Below are 20,157 nucleotides of genomic sequence, written 5' to 3'. Positions count from 1 at the left end.
GCTCCAGAACTACTGCACCTGAAAGGTTCCATGGAAAGGGACAGAATATTGCAGTGTGCAGGCACTGGATGCTGTATTTATGCTATTATTTAATATTGGCCCTTTCCATGGTGTGCAGGCACTGGATGCTGTATTTACCCATGCCACATCAAAAAACAGACACAAAGGCAGGAATGAGCAGGGCCCTGACCATTTACAGGTGGGGGTGAAGTTGCAGGTATAAAACACCTGATCTGAGGGCACTGAGAGGTGGAGCTGCTGTCCTCATGCAGGGTGTAAAGGACCTGATCTGAAGGCTGGAGCTGCTGTCTTTGTGCAGGCATAAAACACCTGATCTGAGGGCACTGAGGCCTGGAGCTATCAGGTGGGAGGCCTACCAGCATGGCACAGGTCACAGTTCAGATAAACACAGTGCCCACAACACTGCTCTATTTTACCTTATGCCTGGCCCTGTATAAGCAAGAAATTACTTGCAAGCAAGGCTTGAAATGCCCCACAAGGAGGGCTGGGAAGTTGTTCTGCCTGGTCCTTCCCTGCACCTCTCCACCTGGGAGCAGGGCAGCACGGGGCACCGACAGCATCAGGGGCAGGCTCTGGAAATGCAGCCCAGCGTGGCAAGCCCAGAGCTAGCTGCCTCTCAGGGGCTGAGGAGGAGGAGGCAGGATGTGCACGGTGTGCTCAGCACCCCGGCTGTCCCCGAGCACTCCAGGAGGAGCTGTGCTCAAATTGCTGAATGCGTTTCCGCAGGCCGCGCGCGCCTCTCCTTGGACAGCCTCCATAGCTCTGCTCCTTCCCTCCGCTCTGCTGGCAGGCTCTGCTCCTCCTTGGAAGGGAGCACAGCCCAGCTCCTCACCAGGGCTGCCAGAACGTGTGCAGCACACAGAACACAGCCCTGAAAGGCTCCCCGAAAGGGAAGGGACGGGCTCTGCGGGTCACAGCTGCTGCCAGGGGAGCAGGGCAGCCCTGCTCAAACACTGCTGGGCCACTGATAAAAGCCCTGCCAGAACAGGAGGTGCCAAGGTCTTAGAGGAGTTTCAGGGATGTTTTCAAGTCTTGCTAGATTTAAAGGATGATCCTTGGCAAGCTCCCCCTGATGCTTCTCAGCGTTTCTAGAGCCAACAGTTGTTCCATCTGCTGCTGAGGCTGACTTTGAAGAATCCTTGCAAAGAGCAGCACACTAACTTTAACACCACACGAGAGGAGAAAATGCCACAGCTTTTCAGAAGTGACCTAGATGTTTGCCAGTAGCTTGACACACTCTCAGGTGAGTCTGTCTCCTTGTCTCCAAACACTCGAGGGTATTACCAAAGCTGTGCCAGTGTAAACTGTGGGCTCAAAGCAGAGATTCAGTAAACAGCTTCTACTGAAAGCTATTCTGAGGCATTAACTACTCCTCTGTGGAGGTCTGTACAGTAAGAGTGAGAAAGATCACCACAAACTAACCTCAGGAACCAAATTGCTTATGGGGATTAAAAAAGAATAAATCAAAAAAAGTCTGCGAAACTCAAGACGTATTCCCTGACAACAGTTTGAAAAAAATTACATATAAAAAAATCAGCAAAGAAAATAAACTTTTAGAGCTGTTGAACACAAACAAGCTTTGAAAAAGCACAGAAAGGTCCACACAGACACCAAGGAAGGTGTTTAGCTCCAACACATAAGCCTGAGTTTCTGCCATTGTGATGGATTTGCCACAGTTTCCTGAGCTAGGCCACTGCACTATTGTGTAAGCCTTGTTCTAATTGCTGTGGGCTCCAGAAAGGTTTCTTTGCCGTTTAGTATGATAAGTAGCTGTGCTCCCAGGCCGGGTTCAGAGCTGAGAGCAGCCCAGGCAGGTCAGGTGCCCTGAGTGCAGCTCCCACCTCGCTGCTGCTGCTGCTGAGGACAGACAGAGGGATGTGTCTGTCACACACCATTACCATTAGAACAGAGCCTCCTTCTTTCATCCCTGCTGAACTCCCGGCTCTCTCAGCAGGAATGCTAAGTGAAATCAATGTCTGGGATTTCCAGCAAGAGCTGGGAGGTCACAGCCACTCTATCATTTCTCAGCACTCTCCCTTCTCCTTCCCTCGCGCTCCCTCCCAGCCTCCAACTGGCACACAGCAGATTGAAAACAGCATGCAGCACAGGACTTACTCTGCACAGTTCTACAGCCTTTTGGAGCCCCCTTCCTTCCCTTCTGGCCCACTTTTTTAGGTTATTGCCCCCTCCCCTTTGAAAAATAAGTTCTGTTTGTCTCCTACGGAGCTGCAAGGCAAAGGCACTGCACTCCTGAAATTATGAAAAAGCAATAAAACAAAGGAGAAAACAGAGCTGATCTCGACAGCTGCCAGCAAAAGTGGTTATGCCCAATGTTACCAGCAGACATGGCAGGCCTTGGAATCCTGCAACTGCCACAAAACCCACACTGTGCCACTGAGATCTCCTGAGAAACTCTCCTGCTGCACAGCAGAAGCAAATTCAACCCTGAGACTTAAAGTGCACGAGATCTGCAAGTTGCCAGCCACACACAAGATTCCCCCCTTGTAAAATGTACAAACTGGGTAACCAAACACTTTTTAGAAAACCCAAAAATCTACAATCAAGTATTGCACAGCTTGGTGATTTCTTGCTCTAAGAGGCCAAGCCAAGGAAAAGCCACAGGAAGTCAGAGACTCTGCAGTGAGGAGAGAGAAAAGAGACGACCTAGAGCTTGATCCATCAACACAGCAGCTCCTGATCTCAAGCCACGTCTCTCATTCCCTGAACATGCATCTCACTGGGCTGACAATGGTATTATTTATTTGTCTGATTATTTTTAATCCGTGCTGCTTTACTGTTGGGGTACAAACAGGACACTGCTGTCAGCTCAGGGCATCTCTCCTGACGTGATAAAGGACACGGACAGCATGCTGGAGGGCACTAACAAAAAGGAAGGACACATGTTCTACCCAGCTCCTGCTGTCACCCACAGAGGGCTGCTCTGTCCCCGCATTCCTCAGCTGAATTATTCCCAGATGTTTTAACAACAAATATTCTCCCATTGCAGGGGGACATCCCCAGAGGCCCAGGGCGGGTACAGTACCTTGCTCTTGGGAGGAGGGCTGGTTGTGCTCTTGTCTGTGTGGATGCTGGTGGGGGACACGGCAGCACCAAGGCTCCCCTGGGCAATGCCAGGGATCTTTCCTCCTGGAGACACCTGCATGGCAGCGAGCTGGGCAGCATACAACTGCTGGGAGACAGAAACAGACAGGGGAAACGTGGGATGGGGAGCAACACAGCACAGAAACCATCATAGCTATTTATGATATATAATTATAAATAATACTTATAATATTTATTTATGATACATAAATATAAATAAAGCATCTTCCCAAAACTTCTCCCACGGCACAGAAAACATTTTCCCTCCAATGGGCATTTTTTGTTTAGCACTTGTGTGTCTGAAGACAAGTCACAGACTTCTTTTATGAAAAGTCCTTTCCTTAGGATTTTTCCTGCTGAGAAGCTGGGAGGCCTCAGGAACAAAATGCAAACAATGGTTATCTGCTGCTGTGGGATGCAACAGGTGCATCTGGGATTGGTCTGATGTGGTTGTTTCTAATTAATGGCCAATCACACTCAGCTGGCTCAGACACAGAGCCGAGCCACAACCTTTGTTATTCATTCCTTCCTATTCTATTCTTAGCCAGCCTTCTGATGAAAACCTTTCTTCTATTCTTCTTGTATAGTTTTAATGTAATATATATCATAAAATAATAAATCAAGCCATCTGAGACCGTTCTGTGCTTCCATTTAATGTTTCTTTATTTTACTCACTGTGTTTTCCCTGTTTCTTTATTTTACTTGCCATGTTTTCCCTGTTTTCACCAGGCTGTAAGGTGTCTGGGACAGGGAATGCCAAAAATTGTATTTAGTAATGACTGTAGAAGTCCACTCTCAGTGGGATTGTGGGGAACCATTAGAGTCAATATAAATATACACATGTATTGATATGTGAATAAAATGCTGTCCATTAACTACTAGAAGCCCCAGTTAAATTTAAGAAACCTTAGATAGATGCAAATTTGGTCTTTGCATCTCTCTAAGAAACCTTACATAGATGCAAAGACGAAATAAATACTGGGAAGGGATTTTTCCATGCAACAGCCCAGAGCAAAGCCTTATTTCCAGGTGAAAAAATGGAATATATGAAATTTCAAATGTATGCTTTGCCCTCACTTCAGGGATGGACACACCTGAAGAGAATGAAACACACAGTGTGGTATGGATAAACCTGGAAGGAGGGGTGAAACAAAATCTATAAAGCCTTCATTCATGCTTTTTAAAACCTTCTGTCCTCCTGTTATCAGATCCAACATCTCACCTCAATTTGATTTATTTTGAGAATTAAAACCAAACATTCAATAAAATGTTATAAAAGGTCTCTTGTTAGAGTCCTCTCTTAAAAGTCTCTGTCTGCCACACAAACCAACTATTCTACAGAAAAAGCAGTATCAGGCCCAGCTCTCAAATGAAAAATGTGTTTATGAAATTGCAAAGGTCTGAAACCTATTTAACCAGGAAGATTGCTCCTATTTCAAAAAATGGAAATACACAACATGCAGAACTTTTCTTAAAGTTTCGCTGTTTTTTGACCTTTTGTATTACTGAATTTGTCTATTCATATTTAAATGTTTCAGGACATCTCCAGCCCATACCCAAGGAAAGGGCAAAGGTGTGACCAAGTGCTGTGAAAGACAGCTACATGACAATAATTTGTAATTCATTTAATGGACAAACTGAACTCCAACAAAACAACATCTCTATCTCTGCTTCTCTAGTGGCATCAGATTTTGGAACAATCAATAAATCTCTGCAGAAATATTCAACTATCACCTAAAATACATCTGAAAACATGCAATATTGCATATGGGCAGGGGAGAGGAACCATAATCATTTAGCTATAAACAAATAATAGATGTTACTTTTTAACTGCTTTTCCAGAAGCCCAATTCTGCCTTCTTGAAGTATTATGTATCTTTTAAAATTCAGGATATGACCCTTATTTATTATATATAGCAAAAATAAACCTACCTAAAGCTGTGGTGCTTCACTGATTGCAAGGGAATGCCTTGGCCACAATAAAGCAGTCAAGACCCTACAGATACAAAGTGCTTATATCCTACACAGTAATGAAACCAACACCTCCAAAAGCAAGGAAAACAATGTTATTCTCTATCACACTGGTATACACTGGGTTTGAGCCTCTTAATTTTTACCCTGTGTAGGATTTAAGGACTTTTTATCTATAGGGCCTTGACTGCTTTACTGTGGCCAAGGCATTCCCTTGTAATCAGTGAAGCACTACACTTTGGCCAGGTTTATTTTTGCTATACATAATAAATAAGGGTAATATTCTGAATTTTAGAAGATACATAATGCTTATTCAAGAAGGCAGAACTGGGCTTCTTAAAAAGCAATTTAAAAGTAACATCTATTATATAACAATATAGTTATAATAATAATAATATATATTCTATTCAATTATATTATATTATATTATATTATATTATATTATATTATATTATATTATATTATATTATATTATATTATATTATATTATATTATATTATATTATATTATATATATTATATTAATATGTATATATTATATATATACATATAATAATATAACAATATTGCATGTTTTGTTAATCTTTTCTCATTAACCTCTTGTGAAAACCTGCAAGGAAGCAAAATCATCCGAACAAGAGCACAGTTTGATACACTTTAAAACAAGCAGGAGGTATTGTTAATTGTTTAATGCTGCCCCTCTATTTTTAAGGTTTCAAACAAAAGAAACCCTTTCTCCCTAGGTCAGCACCTAAACCATTTCTGATTTTCCCAATACATTGAGCAGAAATATTCGGCTGCACTCTGTGGATGGAGCAGGAGCTCTTGGCTGGATGACTCGGTGCCACACCAGCAGCAAACCCAGAGGTGAGGCCAGCTCTGGAAACTTCCCCTTGGGCATTGCTGCTCCACGTTAACAATGCTCATTACTGCTCCGAGGCTACGCTCAGAATGAATTCTTGTTCTATTAATACAGAAAACGAGAATGAGATTTAACAGCAATTTTCAGAAGGGTTGAACAAAGTGCCAGCAATTACACAGGCAGCAATAGTTGATTCAAGCACCTATAGGCGTTTGGATTACAGTATTATCTCTTATTAAAATATTTTTATTAGTGAACAGTGGAGATTAAGAGCTGTTCATAAAAAAAACAAAACAGAGAGAGACAGGCGGTGGCAGGAACAGAATCAGTGACTGCAATAAATTTGTTTCTGATAAAGTATTTTTCAGTGACAATACCACAGTGATGAATTTACAAACCACAGCCCCTGAGTGTCTGAACTGTTGACTGATCCACCACTTCAATTTCTTTGTCATTCCGAGACCCATCATTAAAAATATACACATGAATGGCCTTGCTCTTTGTTTTTGGTTTTGTTTTTTTTTTTGCATAATCAGGGGTGGGAGGGGGGAATGGGATAAAATGAGACTCACTCAGAATACATGAATTTCATTTTTCTTTACCTCAAATTTATGCTTCCATAAGGTATGAAAACTTAGATTAAGGCAAAAAGAATTTTGCAATTTTGCCTAATTTTGAATCTGCTCAGGTGGTTTTTTAGTTGAAAAGGAAAAAAGAATTCACTGAAAACAAACATTTGATGTACGTCCTACTGTGAGACAGGTTTTTAAAATTACTGGCAACATAGATAAAAGCTACAGAAATTAGAATTAAAGCTGCACTCATTAGTGATTGGTAGCAATGCTTGCTAGATATTCTACCAAAAAAAGTTCTTTATTTACATATTTGAAATGCCAGATTTTATTTTTGTCTGAGTTTCCTTCAAAGATTGTTAGTCAAGCATTTCAAAGGGACACAGTAGCTGTACATCCAAACTTCAGCAAAGGCTTCTAAGTGCCCCTTGCTTGCATCCAATGGGAGATTTTCAGAAAACAAAGATAATATTGGAACACAAGGACAGCAGGCTCCGCTAAAAACTCACCAAAGAACACATTGCAAGGTGAATTTGCTAGCTTCCACTTTGGGGTCATTTCAGATAATAACAATAATAATAACAACGATAACATATAACATATGTTATTAATAACATATAGAGCTCAGGATCCTGAGAGGCACGTAACAGTATTTTGGTTTATTTGGGTATTTATTTTGTTTTGGTTTGTTCCACACAGTTCTGAGCACAGCTGAGAGTTATTGCTGCTCCACCTCACACCTGCCTTAATCCCAAACAATTCCCACAAGGAGCTGCCCTCTCCCAGTGCAAACTCTGGGGCAAAGGACCTTGTCTGCACTAAAGTTTCCTTTATTCACCAACCAAAAACCAGCAAACTGCACCAATTCACCCCAAAATGTGGGTGTGAACCACACAGAGAACGGAGAAAATAGGCTAAATATTGGAACACTGCCCTGCTCCTGGCCATGGCCTGAAAACCCAGCTGGCTTCCTTTTAAACTCCCATCCTGGCTGTTCCCTGCATGCAGCCAAAGAGAAGAGGACAGGTAAGGAAATCACACATCAAGGAACAATAATAATTATTGGAAATTTGGGACTGGGCTAGTTAACAGATAATTAATGTACAGCTTTTAATGAGAGAGCATTGGTGACATGTAGAGGAATTCTCTACCTAGAGAAATTCTGACTCGTGATGTTTCAGATCAGATGTGTTCCATGAAGGTGAACTTTGAACAAGATTTATTGTGCTCAGTCATATTTTACATCTTGTTCTGTCAGACCAGAAAACATAATAGTCTCTCTAGCCTTAAAAAAGTCCTGAGACTTAGAAGGAAACGCTGAGGAAAACAAGTTCTCATTAGAAAAACTGTGCAGCATTCACGAAGAGAACAAGGCTCCGCTTGTACCCAGGCACAGCCCAGCAACCACCACCCCTGTCATGTTAGAAAAACATCACTGCTAGAAGCAGGGACCACAGGGCTCCCCAGAACAGGATTCTGATGTCCAGGGTTCCAGGCTGCAGCCCTGCTCCTGAGAATAACCCACTGCAGCCTCCAGGCCCAACAATGCTTGCTCTGACTCTAGAACCGTGAACAAAGCCAAACATGCACGTGCAACTCATGGCAGCTCCGAGCTTTCTTAGAGACTGGTGTGACTTTGATGGGTAGGACACACATTTGAACTAAAGCACAACTCTGTATTTGCAGGAGCTCCTATGGGAAAGACACCAAACTAACACCCTCAAACGGGAAGAATTTTCCCTGAAAAGCAATCCTTAACTCTGCCAGGGGACAAATCCTGCTCAACTATTACAAGGTGAGAAGCAGCACCCCACGGCACAGCTGGCAGCTCCTGGTGACACAGGAAGGGTGAAGGAAGCTCCTGATTAGAGCCCAGACCTGGTGGCTCCTCCGTCCCAGCCCCAGCAAGAAGACAATCCCTGCACAGGATGTAACTGCAGTAACTTATCAATGGACACTTCCTATCAGAGACCAACGAGATCTGTTCGTCTCTGGGATAAAACATCATTGCAAAATGTGTGTTTGGGATTGCCTGCTCCTTACAAGTGAAGAGATTTTAGCTGGAAAACGGCCCAAGTGGCCCACATATTCATACATCCCATGTTCACACCATGTGACACTAATTGAAATAGAGTGGCTATGTGGAGTGCAATTGGAGAGGAAATTTGATAATGTCTTATGGAAAAAGCCTGTTGGATGAAATGCTGCAGATAAAGCATCCCCTTCGAGGAAAGTAATTAATCTTGTACATATTCTAAAATATTAAAAAAAAAACCAAGCTGGCAACAATTTATTCCTTTAGTTTGCTGTGCAGCGCCAGAATGTAATGTAGTCTTGCTGCCACTATTATTAATTATTTTTTATGCCAATGGACCTTCTGATGTGAGAAAGAATGGCCAAAGAATGTCTTTAGAGCAAGGCCACCCTTTTGACAGCCTGTTGCTCATGGAGGATGCAGTAAAATGGCCAGAGGTGATGTGGGCAGTGCCAACAGGCAGGAGCAGCTCCAGGAGGGTTCTGTGAGCTGCACTGCCTCTATCAGCAGCTACCCCACAGAGCAGAGCACTGCTCTGTAATCAATATGAAGTGTCTGAGTGAGGGCTGCACATGGACACTGCTGCTCCAGCACAGCTCTCCCAAACCAGCAGCTCCAAGTCACTCAAGTGCCCCAGACATTTCACTGCACAGGAAAAACCTCACTGCTGCCCGTTTGTTTACCACAGGTATGCTTCCCAGGAGCTTGGGTTTTATACATATATCCAGATTTTTGTAACTAGCTCAGAGCACCTGACTCCAGTAAGTGTAATTTTGCATTTGAGAGACCAAAATTCTCCGAGTGGCCGTTTGACAAAACCCTTATTTCATATTGCATTGCTTGACTTGCCTGGTGCTGTACAAAATCATTCATTGTTACCCATTAAGTGCCCAGAGTGGTTAACAAGCAAGCACTGCCAGCAGAATTACTGTAAATAAGGTTCTATATATTTCAGATTGCCGAGCTATAATTAAGGCATTTCACTATTTTACACACATTTCCTTAAGCAACTCTTTCTCCAGTTTTTATTTATAGATTTTCTGTTTGCATTTTAAGTTGTTGTATTCAACAGGGAATTAAGTCGGGGAAAATCTGTGCCTGCTTTAGGACTGATACTGAATTAATTACTCCAAATCTGAATACTCCATGTCTCCTGAAGTTAAGTGCAGAGCTTGTAGTGGAAAGATTAAGGTCAACTGCATTTCTGATTTTGAGAACATGGATTTGCTGACTTGAATGCTGATATGGCATCAGGTTCTCATATATTGATGATATTCTGAGATTCCTTGGTGACTTGTCCCTCTTCTTCAGGCGTGAAGCAGTGACAAAGGTGTTCTGCACTCAGCCTGTTCTGGAAACCTTTTCTTGAAAAGCTGTGGTAAGAAGCGAGCCCTAAGATACTGAAGTCCCTCTTTAAAGTAAGATGAGATGATAGTAAAGATGACGTACATTGAAAGTAAATGAAGTAAAGATATGATAATCACCTACCAGAAGAAACAATGCCAAATTAGTTTGTTGGGAGGGGAAATAAAAAGATGTAAAAACTCACATTGGATACCTTTTGCCCCCTATATCTGTGTCTTTATGTATTAACTGTGATATCCAACAGTCAAATGAGGAACATTTTCTTTCCTGTCTGTTTCCATTCCAACAGTAAGAGCATTTTTGAACCTGAAGTATCCTACAGCTGTACCCAATGTCCTTGGAGGGACAAATTAACGTTGTTCCTCACTTATCTGACACATCCAGGAGTTCAGCGACATCTACTCAGCTCACTCAGAAATTTAATTTGCCCTTTGACCTGAGCTGTGCTGTGCGGCCAAAGCGCAGGAGGCAGGGAGTGACTCGTGCCCAGCCCATCACAAACGGGCTGCTCTCCTCCAGAGAGGAGGAGTGTGACGTTTGTGCCCTGAAGGGAGCTCAGCGCTGCGTCTGAGCTGCTCCACCGTGCCAATTCTCCCTGGGAAGGGCCCAGCAAGGAGCAACACAGGCAGGAGAAGAACACTGAAAGGCGCAGGCCGGGATGGACAGACCGTCCGAGCCGCAGAAGAAAATGGACTTGCTCTGAGAGCTAAACCAAACCAAACTGATTTCTAAAACAGTTCAGAAGAGATTCTTTTCTGTTTCCCACTTTCCTTAGCAAAAAATACTAACAGAATGTGACACAGCATCTTTATTCAGCCGTGTAAGTTATTTTATTTTATTTCCTTTAATTTTACTTCTGGAGACGGACAAAGTAGAACAAGGTTATAACACTGTGGGAGAAGAATGTCACTCCTCCAGTGTAACCTTTCCAGTTACGAGCGTCTGTGGCACAGAAAATTTTCAAATACATTCAACTAAATTTACCTCTCATGGAATATTTTTCCATGTTCATTGCTTTAAAATCTCCTTTCCCCAGTCCCCAAGAAGGCCAACAAGTCCCACCTGATCCTGTGAGGTCAGATGTCAGTTCAGGGCAGCAGCTGTCCTCCCCAGCAGCACACTGGGATCCCTTTCCATAGAAAGAATATTGTACAAGGACTAGGGAAAGCTCCAGCTCACACCCACCTTTCCTCTGGCCTTACCCACACAGAATCCCCTCTTCTGAGCACAGTTCTTTTGTTCTGGGCACTGGTAAAGACAAGCCTTGCAGAAAAAGTCCATCAAACCTGTTGGACCTGTGGGAAACTGCAATTCCAATCACTGGCAAAGAGATTGGAACCGGGATTATTCCCAGTTTTGAACCAGAATATTTTGAGCCTCACTGTGTCAGGGCAAATCTGTGTTCCAAAACAGAAAGCAGCCGAGTTTGGCTTTGGTCAGAATTCTGATGCTCTCAACAGGGAATCCCATCAGCCTGGAACTCATGGAGTGCCTAATTTCAAATGAACCCCACTGCTGGAAGCTGGTAACCTGGATGCTTAAAACACAAATGTGCGTTGGTTAATTGGGGTGCTTGAGCTTGGGGGGGCACGGGCTACACCCAGGGGATGTCAGAGTATGGGAGTGCCATTATCTGAACACAGAACTGCTGAGAGAGCAGAAAGCTCTCAATTAATGTAATTATTATGGAGTTTGCTTAGCTATAGGAAAGTCCCTCTTTAACAGCATGAAGTAACAGAACCAATAGCTGTTTGATTTGTTGTTTGATTTTAATGATAAAATGGGTGTGCTCTGTACAACTCCCCCTCCAATGGAGCCCATAAAACTCCAGAGAGCCTGGAACCTCTGTGAAGCTTTGGCAAACCTCTCAGGAAATAACATAAGAAGATGTTTTTTGGTTCAGCTCACTATTTCCATGCTCACACTGATGTAATGGGAAAAGTGACACTTTCCATACTCCATTAGGACACGTACGGAAGTTCAGTCTTTACTTCGTGGAGAATTTGTTCCCTCAGAGTGGTCTCTGCAAACATGTGAGGTCCCTGAGGGCTCAGTTCCTGACTGCCAGCACCAGGAACTGCAGCCAGCAAGGTGCAGTCACACTGCAAGGCCAGGCTGCCACCCATGCACAGAAAGCTGGATCCCACCCCAACGCTCCTCTTTGGCACAGCCCCTACTGGAGCCTTAAGGAGCTGTAGGCACAACACCGTGATTGAAAGTCAAAGGGAATTTTATCTTTAATTTTCACGTCCCTCTCACGCTGTGCAAGCACAAGAGGAGCCATGAGATGAGCTCTGGAACTCTGCAGGGCTGCTCTGGTGCTACAACAGCCAGGAATGGCTGGAGCCTCCTGCTCCCACTGCAAGGGCAGGTTCTGTCCCTACCATCAGTCCAGCCAGGGAAAATCCAGCCTTCTCCACATTTCTGCACTGCCACTTCTGCCACTGTCCCATCTGGGTTATGTCACCACATTTCTCCTCCCAGAGAAAAGCAAGGCACAATTCTTCCCAAGAATACTTATCGGTTTCATATTCTCTGAACATCAGAGAAAGAAAACACAATTCTTATCATTTGCTGTGCCTGTGTTTGTGCAAAAGCAGAATGCAATATGGAGATTATTTACACAAAGTGATGGGGTTTTGGTTCCTTGGCCTGTCAGGGCCAGGTGTGTGTGTATTGGGACTGTGGGCTGACAGTCATGAGATTCTGGGCAGTGTGTTGAGGGCTTGGCAGATTCAGTTTAGATGTAATGTGATATAGAATATACGTATAGAATAATATAGTCTAATATGTAGTACACATATATATTGTCTATAGTATATATATAGTACATATATAGACTAATATAGTATAATATATAGTATATATATTGCCTATAATATATATATAATATATATATTTAATATATATATAGAATAATATTGTATAATAAAGTGATTAATTAGACTTCTGATGTCCATGGAGTCTCCTCACCATCCCTCCCTGCCACAGGGCCATTCTGTGTCCACAGATCACCCTAAAGAAAGGGCCCACACTCTGCTTTGCCTCTTCAGCATTTGCTCTCTGGACTAGACAAGAGTGAATGCACAAATTCCCCCCTCTGAATTCTGGTTATTGAGGCAAAAAGGATGTCCTGATGTCCCTCACAAGGCCACACACTGCCATTTACCTCCCAAAGAATTCCACAGTAACTACATTTCCACTGATTAACTACCAACAAGCTCTATAAACCATTAGATCCACCCCTGATTATTTATTAAATCTGTTTTCCACAACTTTTTTTTGAGGCACTGAGTAAACTGGAAAAAAAAGAAAAGAAAAAGGAAATAGACTCCTGAATGAAAACAGTGCTTTTTGAAAAGTGCCCTCCACACCAATTTCCAGTACGGAAATTTGTAACAGAAAGATGGATCTGCTTGTACAAAACCATGTAAAGTACTGAAATCATCTTAGGAGACATTTTTCAATTGTTAATCATACAGCTAGGTTATAAAAAGAGCTAATCCATATCTTTAAAATGTTCATCTGGAAATTTGGATTAGGAGGAAAAAACCCCAGCAATTTTCATGTTTTATAATGAAGCATCAAAACACGAAACTCTTTTCAATCCAAAAAAATGAGTCAAAATTGATGTAAAAGCACATTTTAAATTGCTTCTGGCTGAGTAGCTGCCTACAAAGCAGAAGGGGTGGGAGCACCAAAGAGTTTGCAATGGAAACACTAAGAAGCTTTTACTGCAGTCACACCAACAAGAAATAAATGCTATCATGAAGCAATAACATCCTCCAGAAATCTTTGTTCATTACCTCATTCCCAAATTTCTCATTTCACTTGAGTTTCTTGGGTCTGAGGATGGAGCTAATGAGTGAGGAGGTGTCTGAGTGGGTGTGAATTAGGGGCACTGCTCAAATAGAAGCTATTTTAACAGTCCTGTGTTTAATTCAGTCTGGAACTTGATATTTTATTTTTTTTTCAGGTGAAATACACATTCCAAGGCTAAGAGTGACTTTGGCAAAGCACAGACAATACCTAGACTTATTCCTATTATTATTATGGAGTATTAGAGAGGAACTCATGCTTCTGCTCCTTTGCTACCCCCAGCATTCTGCCCACCAGTCTAACAGAGATGGAATGGTCTCACTCTCATTTCCTGAGCTCGGAGACTCCTCAGAACATGGATATTTCCAGTGACTGGGTCAGAAAACACCCCTGATGGCTGCTCTGCCCCAACCCTGACTCCCCCTGCCCATGCTCACAGCAGCCCATGGCAGATGTTCTAACATCTGCCTGCTCAGGTGATGTGCAGCCTGTTTGAGTGACTCTCTTGGAGCTGCTCAGGGTGGCATTGCTTCCTCAGCAATCCACCGGTAACTTTATCTCCATTCCACAGTTTGAGTGGCCCTCTTGGTGCTCCTCAGGGTGAGCAGCACTCATGGTTTCCTCAACCAGCCACTGGTAACTTTATCTCCATCCCACACTGGAATGGCAAGCAGGGAATCTCCTGCCTCCCTGCACAGAGCAGCAATGCCCTCCCCACAGTCCTTTCCTCTATAAAGACCAGGGACAAGAATCCAGCACAAGAAGAGGGAAGGTCAGTGCCTGCCTCGGCTGACATCTGGAGCATTCCTGCCATGGAACTTTCTGTGACAAACAGCAGCACTGCCCAGGGCCCCAGCGTGGGAGGCAGGAATGAGGCAGAACACTGCAGCCCTCCATTACGCAGGGACAGTCCCTGTTTGTGCCAAAATCAGCAACCGCAGGACATCTCAGCTTCTCCAGCTCACACCGTGGCACAGCACAGGCCTCTGCTCAGTGATCACATTCACCACAGGAAAACCAGGGCTGCAGCAGCAGAAAGCACTTGCCAGTATCACAGCCATGAAATGCAATGCTTACCCTCCCCATCCATATTTCTGTTAACATTAACATCAGCATCGCTGACCACTGCCCAGAGTCACCTGGCATGCAATGGAAGGAACATGGCTATGAAAGCACAGGGAAGCAATGTCCTCAGATATCCACACCTCCACTGACACAGGGAGCTGGGAGTCCACACTGACCCCTTCTCCGTGGCTTTCCCAAATTCCAGCTGCTCCAGAACTGCACAGGCAGCTGGTCCTGCTGCTCCAGACACCACAGAAATATTCTGACCTTATGGTCCATCATTACTAGTTACTAACTGCAATTACCTAGGACAATGAAGAAGGAACCTGGGGCACAGCAGAAAAGGGACATAAAGTGGGAACAGTCTGAGCTCATCACCCTCATCTCGCTGTATAAAAACTGGAATGGAACTCGCAACGTTATGCCAGATGATTTATACATGTTAGGCATCCATGGCTAAAGGTTATTCTCGTCCCACTATCCTGAATAAAAAAAGGAAATAAGTATCTAATCTGTGCTCAGCACATCTATGTAATTGTTAAAAATTTTGTGCCAGCAGCTGAATTCAAAGTGAACTGTATGTGTCCTCTCTGCATGTCATGAAAAACACACATTTCCTTTTTTCTTGTTGTACAAGTCAGATGGAGAGAGGCTCTGTCTCCCCCAAAGCCTCCAATGGGTAAGGCACAGAGCTGCATTTTCAGGACACAACATGTGGGCAAGGGCACACAACTCCCCCAGAGCTGCCTGCAAATTCCTTTGGCTTTGTGTGGAGAACATATATGTTAACATAAAGTGGAGTGTGAACCCAAGGAAAATGAAGACAAACACTGACAGCTGGCCAATCCTGCCCTTCTTTACTGTGTTTGCCTCAAATATAGTATGTTTGTAAGAATGTGTGAAACACTTCTGAAAATAACAAGCATGGGAACACACAACTTACAATCCTCCTCAGAAGGATCTGATTTACTGAAATTCATGGAGAGACGTCAGCACATTTCCAGGAGGAGTTACAAACTTAACTTGGTGAATATCCTGTGAATTTGGGAACCTGTGTATTTCCCTGGAGGGTTTTCATTGCATGGCCAAGGTTACAGAGATTTTATTTAATAACTCACTTCTCATTTTTATCTTCACCTTAATGTGTCCCAGAGAATCAGCCTGGTGCTTGCAGCACACACAGCAGTTTCTTTCAGCAGTGGGGTGTTCCACTCTGCAGAAGGACCCTGAACAGTTCCTGCTGCCAGCCAGCCGGGCTGTGGGACAGGCAGCCCTTGGCTCCTCAGCCCAGCAGTGACTGGCAGTCCGTCGGTCGGTTTGTCTGTCTGTCTGTGTGATCCTCCTCAGGGAACTGGGAGAAGGAGATTCACACCCCCAGCACACGAGGGACAGATGCTGCAGGGCTCATCCCCAATTAAGGCAGACCAATTTTGGTGAGTCAGATCTCTTCAAACACGCTTCTGCTCTGCAACTCCGGGCCCTGAGCTCAATATTTCACATTCTGCAAGCACAGGGAGCTTTCACCTGCAGAAGGAGGAGCTCTGACTGAAAGACAACAGTCATCCTGAAGGGCCCTTTGCCTTCATTTATTGTGTGAGGGGATTATACTGATTCTAATGAGCTTAGGATAAGCAACATCCTAGAGGATGCACAGCACAGATTTTCCTCGTGAGATTGGAAATACCTTACCAAATTACTATTATTGGAAGTATCTTACCAAATTATTATTACTGGAAATATCTTACCAAATTAACTGGAGTAATTATAATAACAATAAATAATATATAATTATAAATAATACATAATAATAAATAATTATAAATTTATATTATAATTATAAAAATACTGTAATACAGATTTACTATATATAATAATTATTATATTACAATACTTATAATACTTATAATACTATAATATAATTATATTGTATGTTATAATATTATATTATGCTTATGTTTTATGTATTATGTATTATATACTATATACTATATATTATATTGTATATTATATATTTAATATATATAACTAACTACAAAATATAATATATATTATAGTATAATATATATTTTAATATTATATATTACAATTATAATATTATATTATGATAACTATTATAGTACAATATACATTTATTTTTATATAATTATAATGATAAAATTATATTTATAATTAGTGTCAAATTGTTCCCTTAGAGCCACTGCTCTTACAGATGGCACCTCCCAGTGTCATCAGTGCCACCTGTTCAGATTCTGCCCCTCCTGAAGTAAGGCACTGCATGAGCTGTGAGCTGTTTTGCCTGACCAGGCTGGCAGCACACACGAGATGCTCAGGGCCAGTTTAGGGTGCCTCAGCAGGATCCCATGGCATTTTCACACCTGGGGGCTGCCCTGCCCCAGAGCCCATGGTCAGCTGTCCCCCCTTGCCCTGAGGGAGCAGGGAACCCCCAAGATGGGTTCTGCTCCCAAAACTGGCCCGGGAACCCCAAAACTGGCCCAAAATTGCCATCAGAACCGTCCTCCCTTCCTTCCTTCCCTCTGCCCTGCCTGTCCTGCACACCCTGATGCTGTGACTGAGCTCTGCTGTCACTCTCTGCACCACCAGAGATGGATGGGACACACCAAGCCCAACCTAGGTGACCTTTGGATGTGACAAGATTTTTAGGTCAGTCCTGCTAAATGGAAGCCTTGGCGGATGGAGGCTCGCCTCAGGGTGAAATTTCCAGTGAATTTATTATCTCCCAATGCCCTTTGGACTGCTTCCCACCATCAAACACCATGGCAGCATTCAGAACAGGAAGAAATACATTAACTGGAATCTGATCGTTTTAAAAGGTTACAGCTGCCCAAATATAATTTAATTTCATACTTGCCCTTTGAGGGTTTGGTGTATATTTTCATTTTATGACTGCAAATGATAAAGCTCTTAAGATTCCAGGCAATAAAAAGGAAAAGGGGGGAGAAAGTATTTTAAGGGTGGGATGTCTATTCACCTCATAGTCAATGAGGAAAGTGACACATCAGCTTTTCTAAAAAAATGGAACACTTCCTCAGTTTTCAGTAGTCATTTCTCTCCACACTTGCTGTGCCTTTTAGTGAAAACAAACCTGGAATGCCTAAATCCCCAGGGAGCTCCTGCAGGGCGCCCAGGGGACATAAAACTCACTAGAGAACCTCTAAAAGTAGAAAAGGAATTTGGGGAAACTGAGCCTACGTATTGGGGAAAAACTTGCACTTAGACTTAACTTCAGGCACAAGCTTGGGCTATCCTGGCACAGCAGAATAATTCAGTTTGACACTGTGGAAGCTGCATCTCCAGATACCTGGTAACTTCTGTTGAGAAAAGTTCCACTGATGGCTTTGGAAAGGAAAACAGAGCAAGGCTCCTGACCTCAGTGGTTTCTTGTCCAACACTTTGATCTGCAGTAATTAGGTATTTCATAGTTACAAACTGTGCCTAATATCAGCCCCCATTCATAAAAAGGTGATTTAATACCCTGGCTGCTAACAGTCAAGCCTGGCAAGCAATCAGACTTAATAAAAGAAAGGCTTGCACAGTTCTTGCCATATGCAGTTTGTGTCCCAGGCCAGGGATGCACTCCTTGTGCACACATTTACTGCTCTGTTTGTTCACTTCTGCCTTGGCTCCTGAAAGTGACCTGAACTTTGGGCAACAAAAATGGCCATGAGATGGACTGCAGTGAGAAATGAGGCATAAATCAAAATCCTTCCACATTCAGATATTACACCAATCTGACAGCAAACCATGCCATCTGATGTGGGCATAACAGACAGCAACAGTCCCAGAGAGCATTTCCTGAGCTGTGCTTTAGGATGAACAACTGCAGCAATTTGACTGGGGACCCACAGCAGCAGGTCTGTATCAGTAGGCACTATCTGTTAGTGCAGGTTTGTCAGGTTCCCCCTGTCCCACAGGCACTGCAGGGTGAGCACGTCACTGATTTGCACTTTTCCTGTGTAAATACACACTGCTGGCAGAGCTCAGCATGGAGACAGTGAACTCCAGAAATATCCACAAACACTTCCCAGGCTGGCTGCAGCTCCCACAGCCCCAGAAGGGCCCAGTCTGTGATTCCAGAGAGAGCTCCCCCAGCCAGCCAAGCAGTGTGAGTCCCCTCCTCTCCCCCCTCTGGACAGTTTGCTCAGGATTATACAATCTGATTTGCATGATTATATAATCTTCTTTTCAGCAACATCCCTCTGAAAAGAGCAAACAACATAATAGGAAAACCAGCAGCACCAGCCAACTCTTTCAAAACCCAGTGTCTGGAATGTGCAAAGGACACAAAGTAAGGGGGGGGAAAAAAAGGAAGTTTTTTTGGTTCTGTTACCAGATTCTTCATAGAGACCTTTCCCAGGAGCATTAATTCCCAATGAATGTAAGCCAAGAAACAATGGGAAACACAAACACCTCACAGACCTGCACTGTGGCCAGTACAGGAAGGGAAGCACCTCAAGGTGTGTATGAGGGTTGTTATTTGCCTCTTTAACAACAGAAGTTACTCTGGGGCAGTGTAAGAACTCTCAGAAGGTCTTTCCTGACACTGGCAGGCAGGGGCTGCCACTGCTGCTGTTCTGACCCTGCTTTTGTCTTGCTGAACTCAGCTTTGACACCACAGTTCCAGTGATCTGAGCTGGGGTTCTGTGGCACAGACATAAAACCAAGTCCTGGCTTACACAGCCGCCTCCACTCCTGGTTCTTCCCTCAAACACTCAGACTTTGTCTCAGGACACTGACTAAGTGAAGCCTGTCATATTCCAATCTGCAAGCAGGCTCTTCTGCTGGCTGCTAAAACTACTTATGATGTCAGTTACTTCAGCAATATTCATCTAAAATTAATGCCTTATAAATAATCAAGGAGTGATCGGCTCCCGTCTGTCAGGCTAACCCCAAGAAGGAGCAAGTGTAACATTTCTGCAGGAGAGAAGCAGTGAAGGCTGGCCTGAGCTCCAAGCACACTCGCCAGACAGGCACACACTCCTCCCTGCATGACCCGTTTTATTTCCCTGCTCACACCACGGACTGAGGTGTCTCACACAAATGGCCACTAACTCAGGAACACTGGGGCTGCCACCCAGGGCAGCTGGGCATCCCAATGTCAGGTTTTCAAAGGTTTTTGTTATCTCTTCTCCAGATGAAACAGACCTCTGTTCAACTAGTCCACGCAGGTCAGTGTTCAATGTCTCACCTCCCCAAAAATTGGGATAGTGGCTATGGATCATGGCCTAACATTCTGCAGCACCTTGCAGTGTGTGAATGGCCTGTATGAAAAGCACACTGAGGACAGAGATGGTTGTTAGTTAAAACACCAAGTTAGGGAACAACTTA

General features: G+C 43.5%; 1 protein-coding gene across 1 annotated transcript in view; it reads right to left on the bottom strand.

The window, feature by feature from the left end:
- The window catches only part of SOX5 (SRY-box transcription factor 5), a 275,778-nt gene that overhangs the window by 50,355 nt on the left and 205,266 nt on the right, over positions 1 to 20,157 (bottom strand). Inside the window, exon 9 of the mRNA XM_059473027.1 lies at positions 3,065 to 3,211. Coding sequence (XP_059329010.1) covers positions 3,065 to 3,211 — 147 coding nt within the window. The remainder of the gene's footprint in view (positions 1 to 3,064; positions 3,212 to 20,157) is intronic.

Source organism: Ammospiza nelsoni, chromosome 5 (assembly GCF_027579445.1).
Source record: "Ammospiza nelsoni isolate bAmmNel1 chromosome 5, bAmmNel1.pri, whole genome shotgun sequence".
NCBI lineage: Eukaryota > Metazoa > Chordata > Aves > Passeriformes > Passerellidae > Ammospiza > Ammospiza nelsoni.
Note: the sequence above shows the minus strand (reverse complement) of the source record. Positions and strands in the feature narration are given on the sequence as shown.